At 45.0% G+C, this 24,408-nt stretch overlaps 1 protein-coding gene across 1 annotated transcript in view; it reads left to right on the top strand.

Moving 5' to 3' along the window:
- Nucleotides 1–7,645: 7,645 nt before the first annotated feature.
- The window catches only part of GXYLT2 (glucoside xylosyltransferase 2), a gene marked incomplete at its 5' end in the record, with an annotated part of 81,385 nt that continues 64,622 nt past the window's right edge, over nucleotides 7,646–24,408 (top strand). Inside the window, one exon of the mRNA XM_082847801.1 lies at nucleotides 7,646–7,920. Within this exon, the coding sequence (XP_082703927.1) occupies nucleotides 7,646–7,920 (275 nt within the window). The remainder of the gene's footprint in view (nucleotides 7,921–24,408) is intronic.

Genomic DNA, 24,408 nt, shown 5'->3' with positions numbered 1-24,408 from the left:
TTTTAATAGCAAAATTGTTTTCTGAGTTCACCAAGAGAACTCCTGGTTGAAGAGACCTTGGGGTGACTTATTTGGAATCCATATATCAATAGTCCCCTCTTGTCCGTCTTTGTCTATCATCTTCTACTCCCCCACATGACCACCACGTTCTGTTCAGATGGGAGTTCTGCACTCCTTCTCCTGTCCCTGTGATGAGATGGCCATGAACTGCGAGTCAGGTTGTTCTCAGAAGTAGGTGGATCTTAAAACCCTAGTGTACCTACATAGCACCAATACAATCCGTGTTAGGTACGAACATTCAACTCAGGCACCAAAAAGTGTACCTTTGACTTTTCCATATCTGAATTTAATTTCTCTCTCTAGCAGCAGTTTGCCTGTCAATTTATGGTAAACTCAGTCACTTCAGAGCTTTTCTTTAATCTCTCTGAGGTAAACTCAAGGGGTTAAGTTTTTCTCTTCCTCCCTAATTCACCCCAAGGTGCCATTTTATGTCTAGGAAGTTTTCCAAAAATCATGGCACTGAGTAGAGTGGGGTGGGTCTGAGAGGGCATCTGATGCTTGGAGTCATCTCTGTTACACAGACACGTGCAGGAATGTCCAGTCCTGTGTGATCCTCAGTCATGGTCGTCTCTCCATACTACCATCTACGGAGACATCCGAAGTCCTATGTCATAGCTGTACAGTCCGTTGTATTTTCTGTTGAGAAATCGCCTCATCAGCGCAAGGACCTTTATTGTCCTCAAACCACAGGTAGGGTGGCTCCTGCTGGGCCCCATGTTTTATTGACACCCACTCTGGCCCTTGTCAGGCAGTGCCCATCCAGAGCCCTGGACCCTCCTCCTTCTAGAACACACCCTGGATAGCCAAGACTCTGTGATTCTTTATCTAAATGCTCCTGAGCCCATCTCCAGGGTTGGTGCAGGCCTCTTTCCTGAGTGGTCCTTCTGACGGCAAACTGCCCCTAGTGTACACGCCCTTGGACCTGAGCGTGGCCAAAGGGCAGCTGTTTGCAGGGGCGTGGACAAAGCTTAGACATATGGACAGGGGTGCCCACGCATGGGCCAGGGTGGAGGGAGGAGAGGGGGAGCTCAATGCTGGGGCTGAGTACTTGTTCTCTATCACCCCCAGGCATACATGTAGAAATCAAAAAGTTCCTCCTGGACTTCAAGGCTGTTATCAAAACATATTTGCCATGCAGGAGCATAGAACATATGTCATTTGACAGTGGTTAGTTTGACTTATAACTTGTAAATAGTTAAGCATATGGTAGGTGGGTCTCCATTTCTTTTAATTTTTATTTTATATTGGAGTATAGTCCATTAACAATGTTGTGTTAGCTTCAGCTTCAGGTGTACAGCAAAGTGATTCAGTTATACATATACATGTATCTATTCTTTTTCAAATTCTTTTCCCATTTAGGTTATTACGGAATATTGACCAGAGTTCTCTGTGCTATAATGGTGGGTCTCCATTTTTACTCTTGCCCCAGACCCTGAGAATTCTAGGGATGGGCCTGATAAGGTGCTATTGCTCAGCTAAGTGATGCTTTATACAGTCTGTGACTGTTAGAGTCAGAGTGCCACTCTTTGGGGGACCCAGTTTATTCAGGTGTTCCCACTCCAACCTCATACCTTGCTTGGTTGGGCTCTAGGTTTTATTTCCTGTCCAAAGAAAAATTTGACTACAGGGCTGAATAATCTCTCAGGTTTCTTACTTTCTTGTGGTTTCTTGGCCTCAGAGATTTTCCTCGCTTTCCCACCCACTCAGTTATGCTTATCAAAAGTTTATGCATCCTTGAAAGATACCAAATAAGATTTGAACCAATAAGGGACGCTAAATCACTCTCGATTGGAAAAACAAGATTGTGCAGATGTTAATTTGTTGTAAGTTAATTTAAAAATTTGTCTTAATGCCAATAAAGTTGTGTTTTTAATTTTGAAATGAGACAAACTAGTTCTGAGTTCATATGGAAAAACAAATAAAAATAGCCTGGGAAGCTCTAAAACAATAGGAGTCATCCTGATTGATATATAAGCATGTTTTAATGCTAAGTACGTAAAATTGCACTCTCACACGGGAGACAGACAAGCAGAATGGAATAGAAAACCCAGAAATATCTCAAAATACACCTAGGACTGCAGCACATGACCAAGGCGACATCTCAAATTGATGGGGGAAAGATGGACTGTGCAGTATTGGTGTTGAGAAAACCATCTGAAAAAAAAAAAAAAGGTTGGGCCCATACTCACCCAGGATAAATGCCAAGTTAATCAAAGATTTACATTTAAAAATGAAACTATATTTATTGATAAGGGTTCTTTACGCAGATTCTGGAGAATCCTACAAATCAATCAAATGCAACTCAACAGAAAAATGAGCAAAAGACTGGAGCAGATATTTCATAAAAGACATAAAGTAAGAGTCTAGTTGGCCAATACATACATGAAAAGATGCTTAACTTCATTAGTCCTCAGGGAAATACAAATTAAAACCACAATACCACTACACACCCACCAGAGTGGCTAAAATGAAACAAACAAACAAAATGTTGGCAAAGATGTTCAGCAACCATGACTCTCATGCATTACTGGTAGGTGGGTAAGTTGATAAAATCACGTGGGAAAACTGTTGGGTAGCATCCACTAGAGGTAAGCTTATGGCTACTTTGTAGCACAGCAATTTCCATCCTAGTATATATCCAACACACATGCATTCTTATGCTCACCGAGAGACAAATACAAAAATGTTCACAGTAGGTACCCAGTGGAAACATTTCCTTCCACCCCTGTCTTCCATCTGTTCTGGATTTCTTACTATGTAAGATGAATATATCAAGTCTTTGCTACTTAAAATGTTGGATCACCACTAGCAGCGGGAGCAATGGTTTTGTTTGTATTTTTTTTTTGCTGTACGCGGGCTCCTCACTGCTGTGGCCTCTCCCGTTGCGGAGCACAGGCTCCGGATGTGCAGGCTCAGCCGCTTCGCGGCATATGGGATCCTCCCGGGCCGGGGCACGAACCCGTGTCCCCTGCATCGGCAGGCGGACTCTCAACCACTGCGCCACCAGGGAAGCCCCAGGGAGCAATGTTTAACAGCTTATTAGAAATGCAGAATCTCAGGCCATGGCTCAGATACACCACCTTGATATCTACATTTTAATGAGGACTCCAGATCATTTGTCCACCCATTGAAGTTGGAAAAGCCATAGATTAAGCCACAGTTAGTCAGCTATTCTCTTCCGTTGCTTCTAACTGATACAGACATAACCCCAAACCTCCTGTCCTGCCCACTGGGGTATTTATTGGCTACCATCTTGTAGAGGTCATTTCACAGCCTTCTCTTTGCTCAAGCAACAAATAGACATTATACTCTGGGGGGCATGGTTAACAACACGGACAGTAGAGTCAGAGTACTTGAGTGAAAAATCCCATACCTGCTTTTTTAAAAGAATAGATTTTTCTTTAAGAGCCATTTTTTAGGTTCACTGCAAAATTGAAGGGAAACTACAGAGAATTCCAGTACACATACTGTCTCCTCTTATACACAGCCTCCTCCACCATCAACACCTCAGCACCAGAGGGGTACATTCGTTCAACTGAAGAATATGCATTGACACACCATTATCACCCAAAGTCCACATCCAACTGTGTGGACGCACTACAGTTTATTGATCCATCACCTGCTGAGGGACACCTTGGTTGCCGCCAAGTTTCCACAATTACTATTAAAGCTGCTATTACGAATTACTAATAACTAATTAGTAATAACCTGCACTGAAGTGCAGGCTATTGTATAGATATAAGTTTTCAACTACTTTGAATAAATACCAAGGAGTGTGACTGCTGGTTGTATGGTTAAGGGTGTGTTTCATTGTGTAGGAAACCACCAAACTGTCTGTACCATTTTGCATTCCCACCAGCAATGCACGAGAATCCCTGTTGGTCCCCATCCTCGTCAGCATTTGGTGGTGTCAGGGTACCAGATTTTGGCCATTCTGATAGGTGTGTAGTGGTATTTCACTGTTTGTTTTTTTTAATATTTATTTATTTATTTGGCTGTGCCAGGTCTTAGTTGTGCCACATGGGATCTTCACTGCGGCCTGCAGGGTCTTTAGCTGTGGCATGCAAGATCTTTTTTTAGTTGCAGCATGCAAACTCTTAGTTGTGGGATGTGGGATCTAGTTCCCTGACCAGGGATCGAACCCGGGGCCCCTGCATTGGGAGCGCAGAGCGTTAGCCACTGGACCACCCTGGTGACAGAACGTGGAGCATCTTTTCATTCACTTACTGGCCATCTGTATATCACCTGTGGTGAAGCATCTATTAAGGTCTTCGGCCCATTTTTAAATCAGGTTGTTTGTTTTCTTATTGTTAAGTTTTAAGAGTCCTTTGCATGTTTTGCATAACAGTCTTTTGTCAGATGTGTCTTTTGCAAATATTTTCTTCCAGTCTGTAGCTTGTCTTCTGAATCTCTTGACTTTTGTCTTTCACAAAACAGAAGTTTTAAATTATAATAAAATCCAGCTTATCAATCATTTCTTTCATGGATTGTGCCTTGGGTATTAGATCTAAAAATTTGTTACCATCCCTGAAGAGTTGTAAGCAAAGGAGAAATAGTTTATGTTTTTAAAAGATTATTCTGGTTTAAGGATTGGAAGAAGCCATGGGAAAAAGCAAGGAGATCAATTAGAAAGTTTCTAGGCCATAGAAGAGCCACTTCATATAATTCAGAGTCGTGGGGGATGGAGTGGGAATAACTTATGTGAAATACTATGGGAACAAGGCCATTAGGAATTGGGCAAGGTTTGATCTTGTCAAGCAAACACTATTGACAATTCAGGAGAGAAGTGGAGAGATGCCGATTATGTCTTGGAGGCAGAGTCCACAGAGCTTGCTGACTCTTTGGGTATGGGCGGTGAGGGAAGCAGCCTTCTAAAACAGCTCCCAGTAATCCTGGTATTCAGGCCCTTGTGTAATCCTCTCCACCTGAGTGCAGAATGAATTTAATGCCTTGCTTCCAACAAGAAGAAGATGGCATAGTGATGGGATGTCACTTCCAAAAATAGATAATAAAAAACTGTTACCTCTGTCTTGATGGCATTCTCTCTCTGGCTCTTCTGATGTACTTATTCTGATAGAGAGAGCCACCTGGCAAGGTACTGAGGGCAGCCTCTGACCAAGAGCCAGCAAGGACCAGAAACCCTCAGTCTAATGAACTGAAACCCTTCCGATGACCATGTGAGTGAGCTTGGGAGCAGCTCCTTCTCCAGTTGAGCCTTCAGATGAGACCACCACCCCCAGGCCAACACTTTGATTACAGCCTTTTGAGAGCCTGTGAAGCAGAGGACCCAGCCAAACCGTGCTGGATTCTTGACCCACAGAAAGCATGAGGTTGTATGTGTATTATCTTAAGCCACCACACTTGGGGTAGTTTGTTATGCAACAACAGATAACTAATACAGGAGGTGAGAGGAAACAGAGAAACCAAGCTTGGTTCCCACCTAATTTCTGGCTTGAGCAACTGAGTATCTAGACAAGGGGAGAAACAGATTTCTGGGGTAGGGGGACAAATACACAAGCATTTGGTATATTTGACATCCAAGTGACAGATGGGATGAGTCATAGATATGGTATCTGGAATCTTTTTTCCATGATGCTAGATATCAGAATGGTAACCCAAACATGAATTTGGATGCAGGGGAAGGAGATAAATCAGGCCTTTCCTTTGTTTCAGCAAGGTAAAAGAAAACAGAGTCCTCTGTTTGGTCAAACCTAGTTGTTCCAAGTTCTACTTTGGTGTTTGAGGCCAAAACCTTAGCTGTTAGCCAAGTGTTACTTTGCCTTACTTTATTCTTATTGCATGTGTCTCCTTGAGGAAGAGAGGAAGTGGCAAGACAGAGTTTGGGAATTCTTGCTTCACTGGGCCACATACTAACATAATAGTGGCCATTTCTAAACTTGGAAGGCCTGAACACCAGGCTTTAGCCTATCCCAGTGTTTCTCCACAGTGCCCCCCACCCCCCATGTTGGCAGTTGGCCCAGGACAATTCTTTGTGCTGCTGGAGTGTCCTGAGCATTGTGGGAGGTCCAGTATGTGCCAGTAGAACTTGCCAGTTATTGTGACAACCCAAAACATCCTTCCCCCAATTCCAAATGCATCCTAGCGGGACGATACCTCACCCTCAGTGGAAATCGATGGATTTTTTGGTGCTCATTCACCTGCAACATCTGCTGTGCACACCTTGAGCCTGCATCCTGCCATCTCTTAGGTGCCTACTTGGCCAGAGGTTCCAGGTGTTTAAATATTCTCATTCCTAGAACTTTAAATACAATGGGATCTCAAAGAATTAAAATGTAACGCTAATATGAGAACCATTCGGAATATAACTGAATTTTAGACGATTTATAAGGCAACATGGAATCTTGTAGAATCTCAGAGACGTTGTCATAACTGCTGTTCCTTGTCACGTGGCCAAGCAGAAAAGAGAGTTAATAGAACGCTGGCTGTCAGTTCATGGTGAATAATAAGAGGAGGTGTCCTCATGCTTCACATTGATGCTTGGGGATGCCCTGGAAGAAGAGCTGGGAAACTCTGGAAACTTCATCTGGTGATTGCGGCTGTTAAAGTCTCAGAAACATTCATTTCTACACTGGCTTGTGAATATTACTCTATATCAAATCTACGTCAGAAAGAAAAAAATGTGCATTTATGTATATATGACGAGCTCTGTTTTATTGTACTAATTATCACAGAGCTTTTATTGTGAGCCAGGCACTGTGCGAGTTTCTTCGAATGCTTTGTTTAATGTAATGTCCACACAACGGCTCTGCGGAGAGCAGCAATACAATCCCAGTTTGCATGTCAGGAAATTAAGGCTCAAGAAAGTTGTGCCACTTGCTCATGATCACCTAGGCTAGATCACGAGCGGCAGAGTCAGATTTCAAACCCAGACTCTAGAATTCACTCTGTAACTTGTTTAGACAACGTGGATCTGGAGCGGTTATCCTACAGGTACCCACCAAGTGCCAGGCCCTGCATTGGGAAAACTGGACAGAGATGTCCCTGCCTGATTGGATGTATGGGTAGGTGCACGAGTGCGTGGATAGATGGGTAAAAATAAATGCTGGGGCAAATGCATGGAATAAGAGAGAATCCGATGAAGAGAAGATGGAATGGGAGAATAAGTGAATGAGTGACGGAACTGAGGAAGTAAACGAGGGAATGGAACGGAATGGGAGACAATGAATGAATGAATGAATGAATGAATGAATGAGTGGATGAATGAGGAGGTGAGAGGTTTTTAGGCTGCCCTACCTGAAGACGGAGCGCCTGGCGGCTGGCGGGTGGGCGGACGAACGGGCGGCTACTCCACACAGTACGGTAGGCGCGGGCTGCCCCTCCTCGGGCCGGCTCACGCCTCCCCCTCCCTCCCCTTCTTCCTCCTCCGTCGCGCGCCCGCTCGCCCGTCGGCCGCCCGGACCCCAGTCCCCGGCTGGCGGGCTGAGGAGGCGGCCGTCGCGCGCCGCTGCCCTCGCCCCGCCGCCGCTGCCGCCGCCGCCGCCGCCGCCGCCGCCCGGCGCGCCGCGATGCGCAGAGGGGCCGCGCCGCCCAGGGGCCGCCGCCGCCGCCGCCGCCGCGCCGCACCATGAAGCTCCGCAACAAGGCGGCGGCGCTGCTCCTGCTCGCGCTGGCCGCGCTCCTGCTCGCGGGGCTGTCCCTGCGCGCCCGCCGCGCCGCGTCCCCCGCGCCGCTCGCTCGCCCCGCGTCCGCCCCGCCGCGCCGCCCCGCGCCGGCCCCCGCGCGCCTCCCGGGCCCGGGTGCCCTCCCGGGGGCGGTCCAGAGCGCTCGCCGGCGCCGGCCTCCGCGTCCGCGCCCCCGAGCCAGCCGTCGGGGCGCCGAGAGCCTGAAGAAGTTGGCGAGGTGAGTCGTGGCAGCCCCAGAATCCCATCCGCGGACCCGTGTCTCCCTCCTTCCACCCGTGTCCGGTCCATGGGAGGCTGTGGGCTGGAGGGACAAACTCCAAGTTAACCCACGGGCTGCCCACTTTTCTTTCTTCCCCCGCTAGAAATGAAAAACCGTCTTCGTGGAGTCCTGTTAACAGCGCAGTGCTGGTCATCACGTACCTTTTGAAAAGAGAAGTGTCAGGGAAAGTGGTCTGCATGGTACATTTTTAACTGTCAGGGCAAAGGCTTTTTTTTTTTGCGTTCTTGCAAACATGCGCCCTTTGTCGAATTTCTCAATAGCCATCACGATTTAAGTATGCTTTATCTAACTCTCATGTTTCACTGGAGAATATCTACCAAAAACTTAGATCTGACTGAGTTGGAAAAGTTAGATGTTTACTAAGTACTGGCTGCCTCTCATTGAACCGCGAATCTCCCCCTGTGCTTAGAACAGAAGAGGCTCTCGACCAGAGTGTACTAAGAAGTGTTCTCCTTGGAAGCGTGGGGCTTTCCCTGTTCCTCCTTCTTTTTCAGATTCATGTGTGGTCAGAGCCCTGCAAGGAAAACATGTTAGCCTTCGACATTCTGTTTGATATCCTCTTTATCTGCACAGAGCTTAACCCGCCACAGCTTTTCATCTTTGGCCTTAGGGTTGCTGGAACACCCGCAGGTTAGGGATTTGCGTTCATTTCCTTTGTTGTGGAGAGCTTTTAAAAAATCCCCTTGTCTTGTAGCCCTCTGTTTCCTCTACCATTTGGAGACTGTTGATGATTCTAACTGCCAGTTGCAACGTCCACATTTGCTGGGCTCCTTAATTACTTGAAACGAGTGGAAGACTTCTTTTTCACCGTAATGACTAAATTTGGTTTGGCGTTTTTACTGTAAGTGAGAGAAAAGTCAGGAAACCTAGTAAGTAGCTGTGTCAGCTTTAGTTTCTCTTCTGCCTGGTAAGAAATGTACAGATGGGTATGGACAAGTTTTAGGGGAAAAAACCCCAGTGATGTATAGAATTGCTTTTAAGTCTATTTAGAACCATTTACAATCTCTTATGAATGTATTCACTCTTTAAAATAAGGATATTTCTGTTAGGAAGTTAATAGGGTTTTCCCTCTTATGTACTGAGGTTTCTTGTAATGGATTCTATTACGGTTTAACTACAAAGTTGCTATGATTTGTAAGTTGATGGGACAACTTGGAAGATAATTAGAATGGACACCATTTATCACAGCTAACTTTTTACAAGGCATAGTGTTAACCACAGTACATTAAAATAGTCATTATTAACACTTAGGTTACGTTCATTAACTACGCCATCAGCACCATAACCCTAGATAGTGGTTCTCTTGGAGTTCTCTTTGAACCAGCAGCACCAGTTACCTGGGGCTTTGTTGGAAATGCTGAGTCTCACCCCTCCCCTCCTCCACCCAGGCTCACGAAATCAAAAATCAAGAAGTTGAGTTCAGTAGTATGTGTTTTAACAAGCACTCCTCTTGTTTCTGATGCACACCAAACTTTGAGAGACAGCTCTGTGAAGTAAGCACTGATTAAGCACTAATATTATCTCCATTTTACAGATGAGGAAAATATTACACAAGGTTTAGCAATTTGTCCAAGGTTCCATGATGAGGATACTGATCCCAGCAGTCTTGGTACAGGTTGAGCCCTTTCGTACTAATGCAGGTGTCATACAGTAGGCTTGCCTGCATTCATAATTTTCCTGAAATTTTTCTGAAGAAACATCATAGATTTTTGGAACTGTCTTCATCCTTCAAGGTGTTGGGAACATTGGGGCAGCATTTTCTTGTCTCTGCCTGAAAAAATTGGCTCTGACTCGGAAGAGATCATGAACAGAATCCAAATGGTTGTTTTCGGGAAGGACTATTTCCATGAGCAACAGTGTCTCCTGAAGCCATTTTTCTTCTAAACGTATCTCTTAGATTATCATGGAAATCATGGGCAACACCATAAGAATAAAGAACAAAATTTTCAAACTCAGGAAAGAGGAAAAAACAAAAAAAAGCCACAGGAAGTCTCAGGCTCGAATGCATAAACATGAAAGTCTAGCGTCCTCTGGCGATGTTGACATTTTCAGGGACTTATTAACGTTTCTTTTGCTACCTGGGCGGAAACAGAGACAGAGCACTAAGGGAGCAGAAGGAAAGATCTCTGCATGGACGCCTTTGTTGCTTTCCTAATCCTGCCTGGGTTAAATTTTTGTGGTTTAGGAGGAATTTCATTTTAGGGAGGGAAAAGAAAGCCTCATGTTTTCAGAAAATGAGCGCTTTAATCTCTTTACATGGCTAGAATCCAGAAGAGACGAAGGCTACGGTGATCTTGTATCTCGAGCCTGGGGAGTAGTCGGCAGCAAGCGTGGAGCTGGGTGGGACCCAGTCCACCACCTGCTGACCATCCTTAGGCCAGGCTGCACTGCTCCCCCCCCCCCGGGTCCTGGTGTAAGTGAAGTCCTGCCACGTCAGCACAGCAAGCATGGCACTCTCCTTCCACATCTTGTTTTCATTTCGGAGAAGTTTCCAGGGACTTGCCTAGTTAGCAGGCAGACCCTACAATTTTATAACTAGTCATTTGTATGCAGTCTGTCATGTGGTGGGCTCTCCTTTCTATAAATATAAAGCCGGGAGGTAATGTCTGAGTTTTAGGTCAAGGGTGGGATCTGAAAACGTACACCACACTATAAGTAGCCGTTCCAGTGCACAAGAGAAATGAAATCTTCCTTCTATTTTGTTTTTTTTGGTGATTTAGACCTGGCTGACTTCCCAAACAAATTTGAGACGTCTAACAGTAACACAGACATATACAATAAGGCCATTGAAATACTTATGAAACATGAAAAGTCATCAAGAGGAGTGGGAAAGAAGTACTTTTTGACAAAAACTAAGGCCACTGTTTTTGTTTTTAATTACTAATTTTTCCAAATCTGAATTCTATTTATCTTTAATTTTTGCTGCGTTGGGTCTTCGTTGCTGCACGCGGGCTTCCTCTACTTGCGGTGAGCAGGGGCTGCTCTTTGTTGAAGTGTGCGGGCTTCTTATTGCGGTGGCTTCTCTAGTTGCGGAGCATGGGCTCTAGGCGCGCAGGCTTCAGTAGTTGTGGCTCGCGGGCTCTAGAGTGCAGGCTCAGTAGTTGTGGCGCACGGGCTTAGTTGCTCCGGGGCATGTGGGACCTTCCCGGCCCAGGGCTCGAACCCACGTCCCCTGCATTGGCAGGCATATTCTTGACCACTGAGGCCACTGTTGTTATGAGGACTAAGTGTTCAATTTAGCTATAACGGGGCTTCCCTGGTGGCGCAGTGGTTAAGAATCCGCCTGCCAATGCAGGGGACACGGGTTCGAGCCCTGGTCCGGGAAGATCCCACGTGCCGCGGAGCAACTAAGCCCATCTGCCACAACTACTGAGCCTGCGCTCTAGAGCTCGCGAGCCACAACTACTGAAGCCCGCGTGCCTAGAGCCTGTGCTCTGCAACAAGAGAAGCCACCGCAATGAGAAGCCTGCGCCCCGCAACAAAGAGTAGCCCCCGCTCACTGCAACTAGAGAGAGCCCACGTGCAGCAGCGAAGACCCAATGCAGCCAAAAATTAAATAAATAAATAAATTTATTAGAAAAAGAAAAATTTAGCTCTAACCTTTCTGGCAGCCGTGTCAAAAAGGGAACCATGATGGGCTGCCTTATTTTCTTTGAATGATAAGGGGAAAAGTTTATCAAGAGGGATCATTTATTCTTCATGGAACTGAATTCTAAAATGAGAATTTTATATTAGTATAGACTTAGGATTTCAGAAGACTATCTCTCCAGCTTGCTCTGAAAACTCCTCTTTGAGCCTACATATGGAAGAGGAAGTTCAATATAACTGCCCATCTGTGTGATAGGAAAAAGAATTTGGCATCTGGAGTCCAGAGGATTGGGTTCTAGTCCTGAGCTATTTCACCCTAATTTGCTTATCTGTAAACATGTGGGTCGATCTACAAGTTTTCTAAGATCTCTTCCAGCTCTGACATTTGATGGTCCTGTGATGAGATCAACAAGTTCAGCTGCAAAATCCCATCAATGACTGTTGCTTAGCCCTTTGTGCCATCTCTTGCAAAATCACTGTTTCTCATTTACTGGCTGTAGCCTAGAGTTCCAACTGATTAGTCAGCCTCAACCCCCTCCTGAACTTTATTCTTTGTCTCTGGGTTAGCCTGGCTATTGCTGTTTTCTCTTAAAATACAACTTCTAAGGGAGACTTAGGCTACCTCTGTCATTTTATTCCACAGTCATTCAGTGAATGTGTATTGCACGTGTATCCTGGGGCAGGTACTCAGTGTGCAATGGTGAATGGAGTTGCTTCCCTCCCAGAATTTGGGGGAGGGGGGAGGGGAGACAATACAGAAACACATTACCCACTTGGCAGCCTCTGGAGCTGCCCCGAGAGGAAGCCTGCGTATTTGCTCATCAAGAGACAGCACTTCCTGCAGTTCTCTTTGGTCTCTGAGATAAGTCTTCTTAGAGGGTTCAAGCCTGAATAAATGTCTCACTAAAGAGGAATGATGTTATACAGCAGAATGCCAAGTCTGTGGCCATCCTATAATTAGCTGGTCGCCCCAGAACACATTACAGATCTCTAGATCTTGGGGACCATCTGTGATATTTTGTCACTGTGAGTCCTGATTCTTGTCCAATTCATTTTTGTTGATTGGTCCGTGAGACCCCTCTTTCACCCTCTCTGTGTATTCAGTTAATAAGCCCTCTTGGTTTTATCCCCAAATATAATCCCAATCCCACTATATCTACCACTTCCATGCTACCACTGAGCTAAACACCATAGTTTGACACAGGGACTACAGTAGCTTCTCTCTGGCTTGGGGTTTCCACTCTAGCGCCCTCTACAGTCCATTTTCCATACAGCTGCTGGAATAATCTTAAAAATGTAACTGGGTCACTTTGCTGGTTCCAGTGCCTAACTTCCCATCATACAGAGTAAAATTCAATTTCTTAGTGTGGCCTTTGAACCGTTGTTTGATTTCAGCCCATTTAGCTCTCTGATCTCATGTCCTGCCCTTCTCCACTTCACTCACTCTGCTTCAGCCACACTGGCCTTCAAATGCACTCATTCCTACCCCAGCACTGTTTACTTTTTCCTGTGGTGGAATGTTCTTTGCTCACATCCTTGTGTGGCTAGCTCCCTCATTTCTTTCAGCTCTGCTTTCAGATTCTGTCCTCAGCGGGATCTTCCCAGCTGCCGTAGAAAAAAGGACCCTGCCCATCATCTTCGACCTCCTTACTCTTATTTTGTATTTTTTTTTAATAGCACTCATCAGTGTATGAAAATCCTACTTTGTTTGCTCCTCCCCTCTTCACGCACACTTCATGTCTTATTAACCAATGTACCACTGGCACCTAGAACAGAGATGATTTCACAGTAGGTACTTAATAAATATTTGTCAAATGAACTAATGAATGAGTAAGTGCAGCAACCCCCCCTTGTGCCAGCACTATATTGATACTAAGACTTTACTTATATTATTAAGTTACATGTTACCTAATAATATTCAAAACAATCTTACACCCTTTAGGAAAATAGTAAGGATCTCTAATAGTAACATCCTTCCAAGAGAGGGAATGTTTTTCTTTTTAAGAGATTTTATTTTTTAGAACAAATTTGTGGGAAAATTGGGGAGTATGTAGTACAGAGCGTTACCATATAGCCTGTATCCAATTTCCTCTCTGATTAAAATCTTACACTGATACAATACATTTGTTATCATTTATCAAGTAATAGTGATACATTATTACTAATGTATAATGTATTTAGATTTCTTTAGTTTTTACTTAGTGCTCTTTTTCTGTTCCAGGATTCTATCCATGACACCACAGTACATTTAGTTGTCATGCCTCTTTAAGCTCCCCTTGGCTGTGACAGTTTCTCAGACTTCCCTTGTTTTGTTTTTTTTTTTTTGCGGTACGTGGGCCTCTCACTGTTACAGCCTCTCCCGTTGCGGAGCACAGGCTCCAGACGCGCAGGCTCAGCGGCCATGGCTCACGGGCCCAGCCGCTCCGCGGCATGTGGGATCTTCCCGGACCGGGGCACGAACCCGTGTCCCCTGCATCGGCAGGCGGACTCTCAACCACTGCGCCACCAGGGAAGCCCTCCTTGTTTGTGATGACCTTGCGAGTTTTGGAGAGCACTGGTCAGATATTTTATAAGGTACTCCGCTGTTGGAATGTGTCTGGTGTTTTTACTCATGGTGATAACTGGGTTTATGGGTTATCTGGAGGAAGACGGTAGAGGTAAAGTGCCGTTTTCATCACGTCCTATCGAGTGCGTATACTATCGACATGATTTAACGTTGACCTTGGCCACTGGCTGAGCTAGTGTTTGTCAGCTTTCTCCACTCTAGACTTACTCTTTCCCCCCTCACTATACTCTACTCTTTAGAAGGAAGTCACTGTGCACAACTCCCACCTAAGGAGTGCGGAGCTGTGTTCCCTCTCCTTGAGGGCGGAGTATCTCTATATAAATAATTTGAAATTCTTTTGTGCGGGAGATGGTGTGTTTGTTCTCCCCCCTGTATTATTCAGTCATAATCAGGATGGACTTGTAGATATTGATTTTGGGCTTTGAGTTACAGTCCAGTATGACTTTATTTTGTTGCTGAAATTGTTTCCGTCTGGTGATGAGTAGCTCTTTCACTTGGCTGCTCTGCTCCTCTGGTAGACCCCCGTCACTGTGTTTCGGCTTTCTGTTTTCAGTTTTGCCTTTCTGAGCACTTTCTTACTCTCAGGCGCTACAAGATGCTCCGGGCTCATCTTGCCTCTCTGGATGAGGGAGTGTTTTTATTTCCTAGAAGCACCAGCGAAAGTTTTCTCCCATCTCATTGGCTTTGGTTGGTTTAAATGCCTACAGTGTGGATGAGGAAATGGGAAGGAGTAGAGGGGTGGGATGGGATTAGCTAATTGAAGTAAACCAAGCAAGGGCCACCCGTAGAGTTAGGGATGAAGCCAAGACCACCTAAACCACTGAGGGGAGGGTGATGTAATAGACTTGTCTTTGGCTCCTGACCTCCATTCTCCCACCCCACCCCCAATTTGACAGTGAACTGTACCTCCAGGCAATGGTCTAAGCCTGCCATGACAGTCCCATCCCTGTCGTAGTGTAAACTTTATATATCCGGGGCTAAGACATAATTTCATTTCTCTGGCAATAGTTACTGGTGTACAGGTGTTACATGACCCAAGCTGGCCCAATCAGCTCCTGCTTAAGAAGGGAACGGGGGCTTCCCTGGTGGCGCAGTGGTTGAGAGTCCGCCTGCCGATGCAGGGGATACAGGTTCGTGCCCTGGTCTGGGAAGATCCCACATGCCGCGGAGCGGCTGGGCCCGTGAGCCATGGCTGCTGAGCCTGCGCTCCGCAACGGGAGAGGCCACAACAGTGAGAGGCCCGCGTACAGCAAAAAAGAAAAAAAAAAAAAAAGGAACGGAATAAGAAGAGAAGGACTTATTTTACATTATTGGACAAAAGACTTTATCTTCTAGATATGAACAAGGAAATAAATAGTCCCAGTTGTCACCACGATCCTTAGAAAACCAGCTTTGGCTGAAGTCATCGCTCTGGGCAGTAGAGTAGAGAAAGAAGGAGACTATGGGTCCCTGAGGACAGTACTGAGCCCTGGGATCCACAGATCCAGAGGCCTGCCCTATCTAGGGCCCTTCTCTTACATGCTGGAGTTGAGGTTTCTGTTATTTGCATCCAGAATCCTCTTAACAGAACCAGATGGTTCTTTAAATCAAAACCTCAGTGCTGTTGATGGAGAGAGAGGGGAATGGCTGTAGGGGGCACACAGGAAATGAAGGTCCGTCACACCCTGGAGGGGCCATTCTGTGCACCTGACCTTGTCCCAGGTGGCAGGTGATTCCGGGATAGGTTCCTAAGCCAAATTAGAGCCTTTTTTTTAGGGATTTAAAAAATTGGGGTCAGAGACAGCATAAGGGAAAACTGTTTCTAGTGGCTGCAGCTGTGTCTCTGCCAGGTGGAGAAAGCTGGTCTGCATGGAGAGTTCATGGACCCAAGGTGACCTGGAGGGGTGAGAAGCAACATCCAGCAACCGGGGTGGGGGCGGGTTCTGACGTTGTTCCCAAGGCCAGCTTCTGCCCTTTGCCACTGTCCCGTCCCTGTCCTGGCTTCCATGAATTGAGTTTCTGTCACTCACCACCATAATGTCCTGACGGATGTGGATGTGTAGCACCTGCTTTTAGCACCTTTAGAAAGTTCCGTCAATAGTGGCCCTATTGACACATCTCCCTAGAAACTCCATAGGTGAGAGTTCTTGGAAGAAAATTTGAGAACAGATTTGTTTCCTTTGGAAATACTTCTCTTCATGTTATAATTTACTGTAAGAAAACAAGAGGTAAAGTTTTATGTTATATCTATCTTGCCACCATTTAAAATATTTAAAAAAAAAAAAAAGGAAAAGAAGAGGCTTCAGTTGAAGACGGAATTCATTGTATGTTCCCCTCCAGATCTTCCCCAGCACTTGATTTATCTCCTACGATGAAATTTCAAAAACTGCCCCCTGGAAAGAGGAGTTTCTTGACTTGATGCCTTTATTGGGAGTCCGTGATTTTTTTGGCAGCCAAGAGCGACTGTGGTGTATTTGAGGGTGATGTTTGGATGCCCCTCCCCCCGACCTCTTTTAGCAACACGGAAGACTGTCATCTTCTGGTAAAAATTCATCATGGTACAATTTAGAGTCCAAGCTTTCCATAAATAGGAGGCAATAGAGAACACATAATCTGAAGCGTGATTTCCTTTTATACAAGAGGAAACTGAGGTCCAAAGAGCTGAAATTGTAATAATGCACATAAAACACCAAGCACAGGGCCAGCTCATGGCGATCACTCAGCGAGTGACGTGCTGCTCTGAGTACCGTTAGTGTCCATGGTTGCTTTATTATTTAGAAACTGAATCCTAACTAGATCCAGCTGACTGGCTGTGTGGCTTTGAATGAGTCAGTGCTCCTCGGCCAATCTAGGCTTTCTTCTAAGTTCAATGAGGAAATGAAACGATGTGAGTCAAAGGCCGGCACGGTACCTGCAACACGAGAAGGTCTCAGCAAATGTTAGCCAGAGCTAAGGATTTAGGCAGGCTTTTCCCTGGGCTGTGTCTTGAGAAAATGAAGACAGCTTCCACATACAACGAATGCTACCCTAACCCCAGTGTCCCGGTCCTTAGTGAAAGCTCGGGGAGTAGATGGGACAGGACCCTTTTCACTGCCTCTGGTTGGGTTGGGCGATTGTTCTGGAGACATTGAGACCTGGAAGTCAGGCTGTCTGTAGCTTTGATGTCCACTCAAGGGCAGAGCAGTATTGTTTCCGAGCTTAGAAAAGCAGAGGGTAAGTGAAGAGTTTTCAGGAATTAGGAGGTGTCCTCAGGCACGAAAACGCAGAATTTTGTCCACAGACAGTGCTCTTCGGGGGCCTGTGTCTCTACTTGGGCTCGAACCCTTGCTCTGCTTTTTCCTCATCCCAGTTTTGTGGGAATTAAAAGGAGCCGGGTTGTCTGACCACTGGTTCCAAAGTGACAAGCCTTAGTGTTCAAGTATCAAATTTCATCCCTCAGGAGGAACGGGTTAATGGAAGTCGGTGTTAATGTCTGAGAACTTTTAAAAATGTACAAACACTTCAAACCTCGTTTTGCAATAATTTAGGGTATTGACACTTAAAATAAATTTGTTGCTGCTCTGCCTCGCCCATTTTGGGCATGGACATAAAATATTTGGAGAAAAATGAAGGCTTCTGATGCATCTAAGTTAATATTTAATAATAATGATGATAACAAGTAATATTTAATGATGACTTAAAACATGTCAGGTACCGTATGAAGCACTTCACCACGTTATTTCATTTAATCTTCGTAACAACCTAAGGGGTGGGTACTATTACTGGATAGGTCAAATTCTTTTTCATTTGGAGTGATGGAATCCCAGCTCATCAGCTCATATCACTTAATCATAAAAGGGGATTTACTAGCTCATAAAACTGTGATGTGCAAAGGAGATAAAGCTTCAGTCATGGGTGTGTCCAGGATGTGTGACCATCTTGCCTCCATCTTTTAACTCTGCTTCCTTCTGTGTGGGCCACACTCTCAGGCCAGATTTTTCCGTGTGATAGTTCCAACGGGTCTGGCTTAAGTCCTCCTCCTTTAGTAACCTTGAAGGGAAAGACTTCATCCAGCAAGAGTCCCAGGGCTGCCTCTAACCGCCCTGGCTTGGATCACATGCACACCAACCCCTGATGTCTGCATCTGGGGGAGGATGCTTCAGTGCGTCCAAACCTCATGAACTGAGAACAGTGGAGTTTCCCCCGAAGAAAACTGAGGTGCTTTTACCAGAAACACCTGGAAATGGACGCTAGTAAGAAACACCAAAACCAAAAGCAAAGAGCCACTAGAATCAACAAGCCCTTTTTACAGATGGGGAAACTGAGGGTGAGAAGTAGTTAAAGTGTGTGCCCAAGATGGGACAGCCAAGTGGCAGACCTAGAATGTGAAGCCAGCTCTGTGTGCATCTAGATCCATATTGCTTACAACCATACTGTACTTGGGAACAGGTCTTGAAATGTGAAGTATTTGATGGCTTTCCAGAATCCCTTTGAAGAAGATCCCTTTGATAAAATCTCTTTCCTTTTTTTAAATTTGAAAATGGTTCGTATTTGTAAGGGAAAAAAACAGATTATAAAAATTATCCCATTCTTTAAAGGTTTTTACATATTTACATATTTATATACACACACCTACATATAGTGGTTATAACTCTGGAAGATGGTATACCAAAACGTTAACAGAGGTTATGAAGTTGGTTTGGTTACCCCTCGCCCGCCTTCGCTTGTCTGTATTTTACACTTTTTTCTGTGATAAGTATATGCATTACTTATGTATTTATGAAGCAATTTAAAGTATATTAATTATCATAAAAATTTAAAATCCCTATTGGCCTGAGGCATAAGAGTATGGAAATTAGCTGGGGAGACCACTTTTCCTTTGCTTAAATTGATAAGTCCCGGGGCTTCCCTGGTGGTGCAGTGGTTGAGAGTCCGCCTGCCGATGCAGGGGATGCGGGTTTGTGCCCTGGTCCGGGAGGATCCCACGTGCCGTGGAACGGCTGGGCCCATGAGCCATGGCCGCTGAGCCTGCGCGTCCGGAGCCTGTGCTCCGGCAATGGGAGAGGCCGCAACAGTGAGAGGCCCGCGTACCGAAAAAAAAAAAAAATTGGTAAGTCCCTTATGCTCTTTTTCAGGAAATGAGATAGAGATGCCCATTCTCAGAATATGTAATCCTCATGCTTGCCCCTCGTATGTCACCAGACATTTATTTCAAACCAGCGCTGCTGGTTCATATTTTTTAAATCTCAATAACATCTTAATTTGAAAAGAAGAGGGAGATGGAGAAATAGAATCCCCTGTGTGTCAGGAACAATCACGGGGGGAAGAATGAAATGAGAATCAGTCCAGGCAGCATCCTAGAGTTTTGGAAGGAGAAGAATTATAAACCCAATTGTGCGTGACCTCAGCTAAGAGCGAGAGGATGGATTATGGAGGTAGAGATGGTGCAGGTGCGCCGTGCGAGTCACACCTGGCGGGGCTGTGGGTGAGGACTGAAATCCAGTCCACCTTCGGATCATTGAGTCAGGAGCTCTGAGTAGAGATAAAGGCTTCATCTGCCTGGAGGGGCTCCTTTTCTGACTCGCTTGTGTGTGACCCCAAATACGGCGTCATAACTAAAAGCAGGGCTTCTTAAGTCCAGCTGCCTGAGTTTGTATCCTTGCTCTGCTACTTCCTAATCATAAAGCATGTATATGTGTACAGTGATGGCTAAAAGCAGACACACGCACCTAGAGACGCACAAAGCCACCAGCTTTGGACATTGAACACCTACTGTGCGTTAGACCTAGACTTTGTGTAGGAGCACAGCCATGTTTCAAATATCATGATCCAGACTAAATACAAACTATTAGTAATTGGATGCCCTTATCGAACGATTTTATCAAGCCTCCCCCTCATGGCAGATATTTTTGGCACTGTGTCAACACTGTTCATGTAATGCTGGGACTTCAGGCTTTTCTGTCTGTCTTGGAAGATTAAAGATAGTTGATTTAACTCCAAACCATGGGTCGTTAAAAGTGATTTAACTGTTAGCACAGTCCTGAGCGTCACGTCTGGGTTGCTAAGTGAAGGCTCTACTTACAGCTTCGGTGCGGAAATTTTTTGTCAAGGGTCTCCCGTGTTCCCAGACCTGTGGTTTGGGAGGGGCTTCACTAGTGCCTCTGGCTGCCAGCACTTAAGGCAGATATAACCACCCATCACCAGACGCTCCTACTAGGGGCTGAATCAAGGTATTTCCACGTCTTCAACTGCCACTCTGACCCCATTTGCAAACTGCTACCTTCAGATAGCCGTGGCTTCGTCTTGTAAGAGATTCCACTAGGGGAGAGGGGAGTGGCATTCTGCTAGTCAAGTCTTCCCCTAGGGTGAGCATATTCAACCTCTTAATATGTGTCTGTTTCCTTCCCCACCCTCATATTTCTGTGTTTCCTTCCCTGTTAAAACTAGTCACCAAATGTTTCAGGCTGTGTTTGAAAGAACCGTGATTTTTCTTCCATCCAGCTCACACTGCCGGCCCGTATCATAGCATCAGCTTTACCTGAGTTCATTTAGCCTGTCAGTTAAGGAGAAGCCCTGGAAACAGAGGTAGCAGCAGATGGCAGAAAAGAGGGTCTGAGTAGAAGCAATTACTCGCTTTAATAATTCAGTGTGTTTTGCGGTAATAGGCTCCAACGTAAATAGCAGACACACAAATGCCGTATTTCATTATTTATACACTCCAGAAATTGAAGTTTAATTAAGTCACACGCTTGAGACTTTTTAAGCAATTAAGGAGACGCTTCGTCTTGGGCAGCGCGGAGGTGGTGAGGCTGCGTCTGCTCTGAGCCTTCTGTGTTATTATGAGCGTCATTTCTCATTGGATCACAGGGCTGGCTTAAGCCAGGACAATGGGGGCGGCGTTTTACAAGCCTCAGTTGTTCCCACGCCAGTATCATGATTCTTTTAACATGACTACCCTACCATATGCTAACTTTAAAAGGAAAAAGTTTAAATCTATCCTTGTCATAAATGTGTGCCTTTATGTATTTAATAAACAGCTTTATTGCAATATAATTCAAATACCCTTAAAAGGTGTACACTGTGGAGGTTTTTAGTTTACTCACAGAGTTGTGCAGCCATCCCTGCTATCCAATTTCAGAACAGTTTCATCACCCAAAAAAGAAACCCTATACCCATAAAAACGGTCACTCCCCATTTGCCCCTTCTGTGAGTCCCTGGTAACCACTAACCTGCCTTATGTCTCTATGGATTTTTCTATCCTGGACTTTTCATACATATGGAGTCATAAAACATGCGGTCTTTTATATTTTCACGAGGTTCACAGTTCACAGTTTTAAAGGTTCCTACATGTTGTCACAGGCATCAGTACTTCATTCCTTTTTATTGCCAAATAATATTCCATTGTATGGATATACCACATTTTGTTTATCCATTCATCAGTTGATGGACATTTGGGTTGGAATTTTTGGCTATTGTGAGTAATGCTCCTATGAACATTTATAAATGTACACGTTTTTGTGAGGACATATGCTTTCATTTCTCTTGGATAGATACCGAGAAATAGGATTGCTGGGTCATATGGTAGTTCTATATTTACAATTTTGAGGAACTGTAGAACTGCTTTCTGAAGTGGCGGCACCATTTTGCAATCGCACCAGCAAGGTGTGAGGGTGCTAATTTCTCCACATTCTAAGTATATTTGTTTTTAAAGGAAATTTTATAACATCACCATGAATTGTCAGCAAAAACATAAACAGAAGGTAATTGTCAAATCAAACACTAAGAAAACCAAACAATGTTGTTCATTTCTAACTTGATACTCCTGCTGAAGGTTCTGTATCTAAAGTCTGCTGTATTTTCAGTTGAAAGGGAGGATTAGGCAACATTAGAAAGGTGTTCAGAGGACTTCCCTGGTGGTCCAGTGGTTAAGACTCCGTGCTCCCAATGCAGGGGGCCTGAGTTTGATCCCTGGTTGGGGAACTAGATACCACATGAATGCTGCAACTAGGAAGTCTGCATGCTACAACTAAGAAGTCCACATGCCACAGCTAAGAGTCTGCACACCACAACTAAAGATCCCGCATGCTGCAACTAAGAGCCAGCACAGCCCAAAATAAATAAATATTAAAAAAGAGAAAAAGAAAGGTGTTCAAGGCATATTAGCACCAACTGAGACTTTCTTATTGCCATTGTTGAAAAAGAACTGAAAATGGAATAACTTCTCACTATGTGACTCAATGTTATTTGATGCAGTGTCTAAATGATAACTGCAACCTAAGCGTCACCGCTTCAGAACACAAGGAATTTGGAGGCACTGATGCCATACGCAAGTGTGTTTCATCTTGTTTCAGCAGTCAGCTACACGGTTACCTCATACAAGGAGTTCAGAGGTGGCTGGGCTAATGTTTATTACATTTTTTTGGTTTTTGCTTCTTACGGTCTGGTGTTTTCCAAGAACTCTTGGGTAAATTCGAGAAACTGTCAAAATTACTACATTCTTGCTAGGATAATAGCTATTAACCCAGTAAATCCATTCCAGGGAATGTAGTGAAAGGAAATAATGCAAAGAAAGAAAGAAATCTATTGGCCCACCCATGCTTAGTGCAAGATTTTTTAATATATATAACTGAGAACAATTGGAAACAACAACACAAAGGAAATGATGATAAGCCATATGGTGTTTTAGCTGGATAGAATAAAATGATGGTCATGAAGACTTAAAAAGTAACAAGAAAAATAAAAGAAACAGATGAAAAAAGTAGGATATAAAATTGTATGTACAGCATTACTGCAGCTGTAAAAATATGTATTCAATAGAGTAAAGACCAGAATGCAACATGCAAAAAAACCCATTTTTTATGGGGCAAGAAGTTTTTTTCATGTACCAACTTTACTATTTCAACACGTTTTACATTTTTCAAATTGAAAATGTGCATTGTGTTTTATTCCAGTCTTTTTTCTAAAGATATTTTTAATTTATTGATACACTGTCTTATATTGACTGTAAATAATATTGTGTACTTGCTATAAATTACAATGAAAGAATATACAATCACCAGCTGAGGTTCATTTTTGGAATGAAATAAACAAAGACCATGATGGAAAATAAAAGGGACGGTGCTCCTTCAACGAGGTGTCAGGGGAGGCCATTCTACTGTCCAAAAGAGAAGGAGGCAGCTTTGCAAAGAGCTAGGGAAGAACATTCCAGGTGGAACAGTTTGTGTGAAGGTCCAGGATATGAGCCCAGCACTAGGTGCTTCAGGTAGTAAGAAGGAAAAGGTGCAGGGTGTTCAGCTCACAAAACTGAAGGATCGGGAACCATCTTCTAAAGAGCAGATGAAGCCGCGAAGAATACTGAGGAACGGGGATGAGGAGAAACACTGTGGGCAAGAAGCTCTGAGTTGAGTGAATGAAGAGAAGTAAACCGGCAGCTGAGAGATGACGGCAACACGGAAGGTGGAAATAGCCGCATCCACGGACTTCGCCATGGAGACATGGTCCGCGTCTGGGCTCGGCAGTGAGAAGCAAGGAGAAAAACAGCCCCTCCTCCTGCCCTGAGGCCCCTAGGACAGGGCAGGAAGAACAGCTGCCACTCGAGGGGTCTGCCGGGGAGGTGGCGTCCTCACAAGGCAGCATGTTTTCATTAAGGCAAGAGGTGAAGAGCAGACCGTGAGAAAAGGCAGAGGATAGAATGGGCGTTCCTGAGGGCTCGGGGAAGAGTTTGGGAGACAGAGGAGAGGTGAGAGGTCAGCTCAGATGATGAGTTCCTGGCTGGAGATGAGCTGCAAGTGGTTGTAGTTCAAGTGTGTTTATGTGCAAACTCTGGGGCCTCACCCCAGACCCACGGAATCAGAATCTCTGTGAGATGGGGCTTCAATACTAACAAACACCTCCCGTGATGATGATATGCAGCCGGGTCGGGAATCCGCTGTGCGACATGGTATCTGGTGTCTCCTCCACCTATGAAACTGGTAGAGTGATGGAGATTTGATCGAGGTCCTAGTAGTGAGCTACAGAGAGGGAGTGGATTCATGGAGCATTTCAAGGATGACTCCCGGTGAGAATATGAGAGAGGCAGAGTGAGTCCAAGGTGATTGGAAACCTATTTTTAAGACCTACGTTAAGACACCTTTTTTTTTTTTTTTTGCGCTACGCGGGCCTCTCACTGTTGTGGCCTCTCCCGTTGCGGAGCACAGGCTCCGGACGCACAGGCTCAGCGGCCATGGCTCACGGGCCCAGCCGCTCCGCGGCATGTGGGATCTTCCAGGACCGGGGCACGAACCCGTGTCCCCTGCATCGGCAGGCGGACGCTC

This window comes from Leucopleurus acutus, assembly GCF_964270905.1.
Source record: "Leucopleurus acutus genome assembly, chromosome: 10".
NCBI lineage: Eukaryota > Metazoa > Chordata > Mammalia > Artiodactyla > Delphinidae > Leucopleurus > Leucopleurus acutus.
Note: the sequence above shows the minus strand (reverse complement) of the source record. Positions and strands in the feature narration are given on the sequence as shown.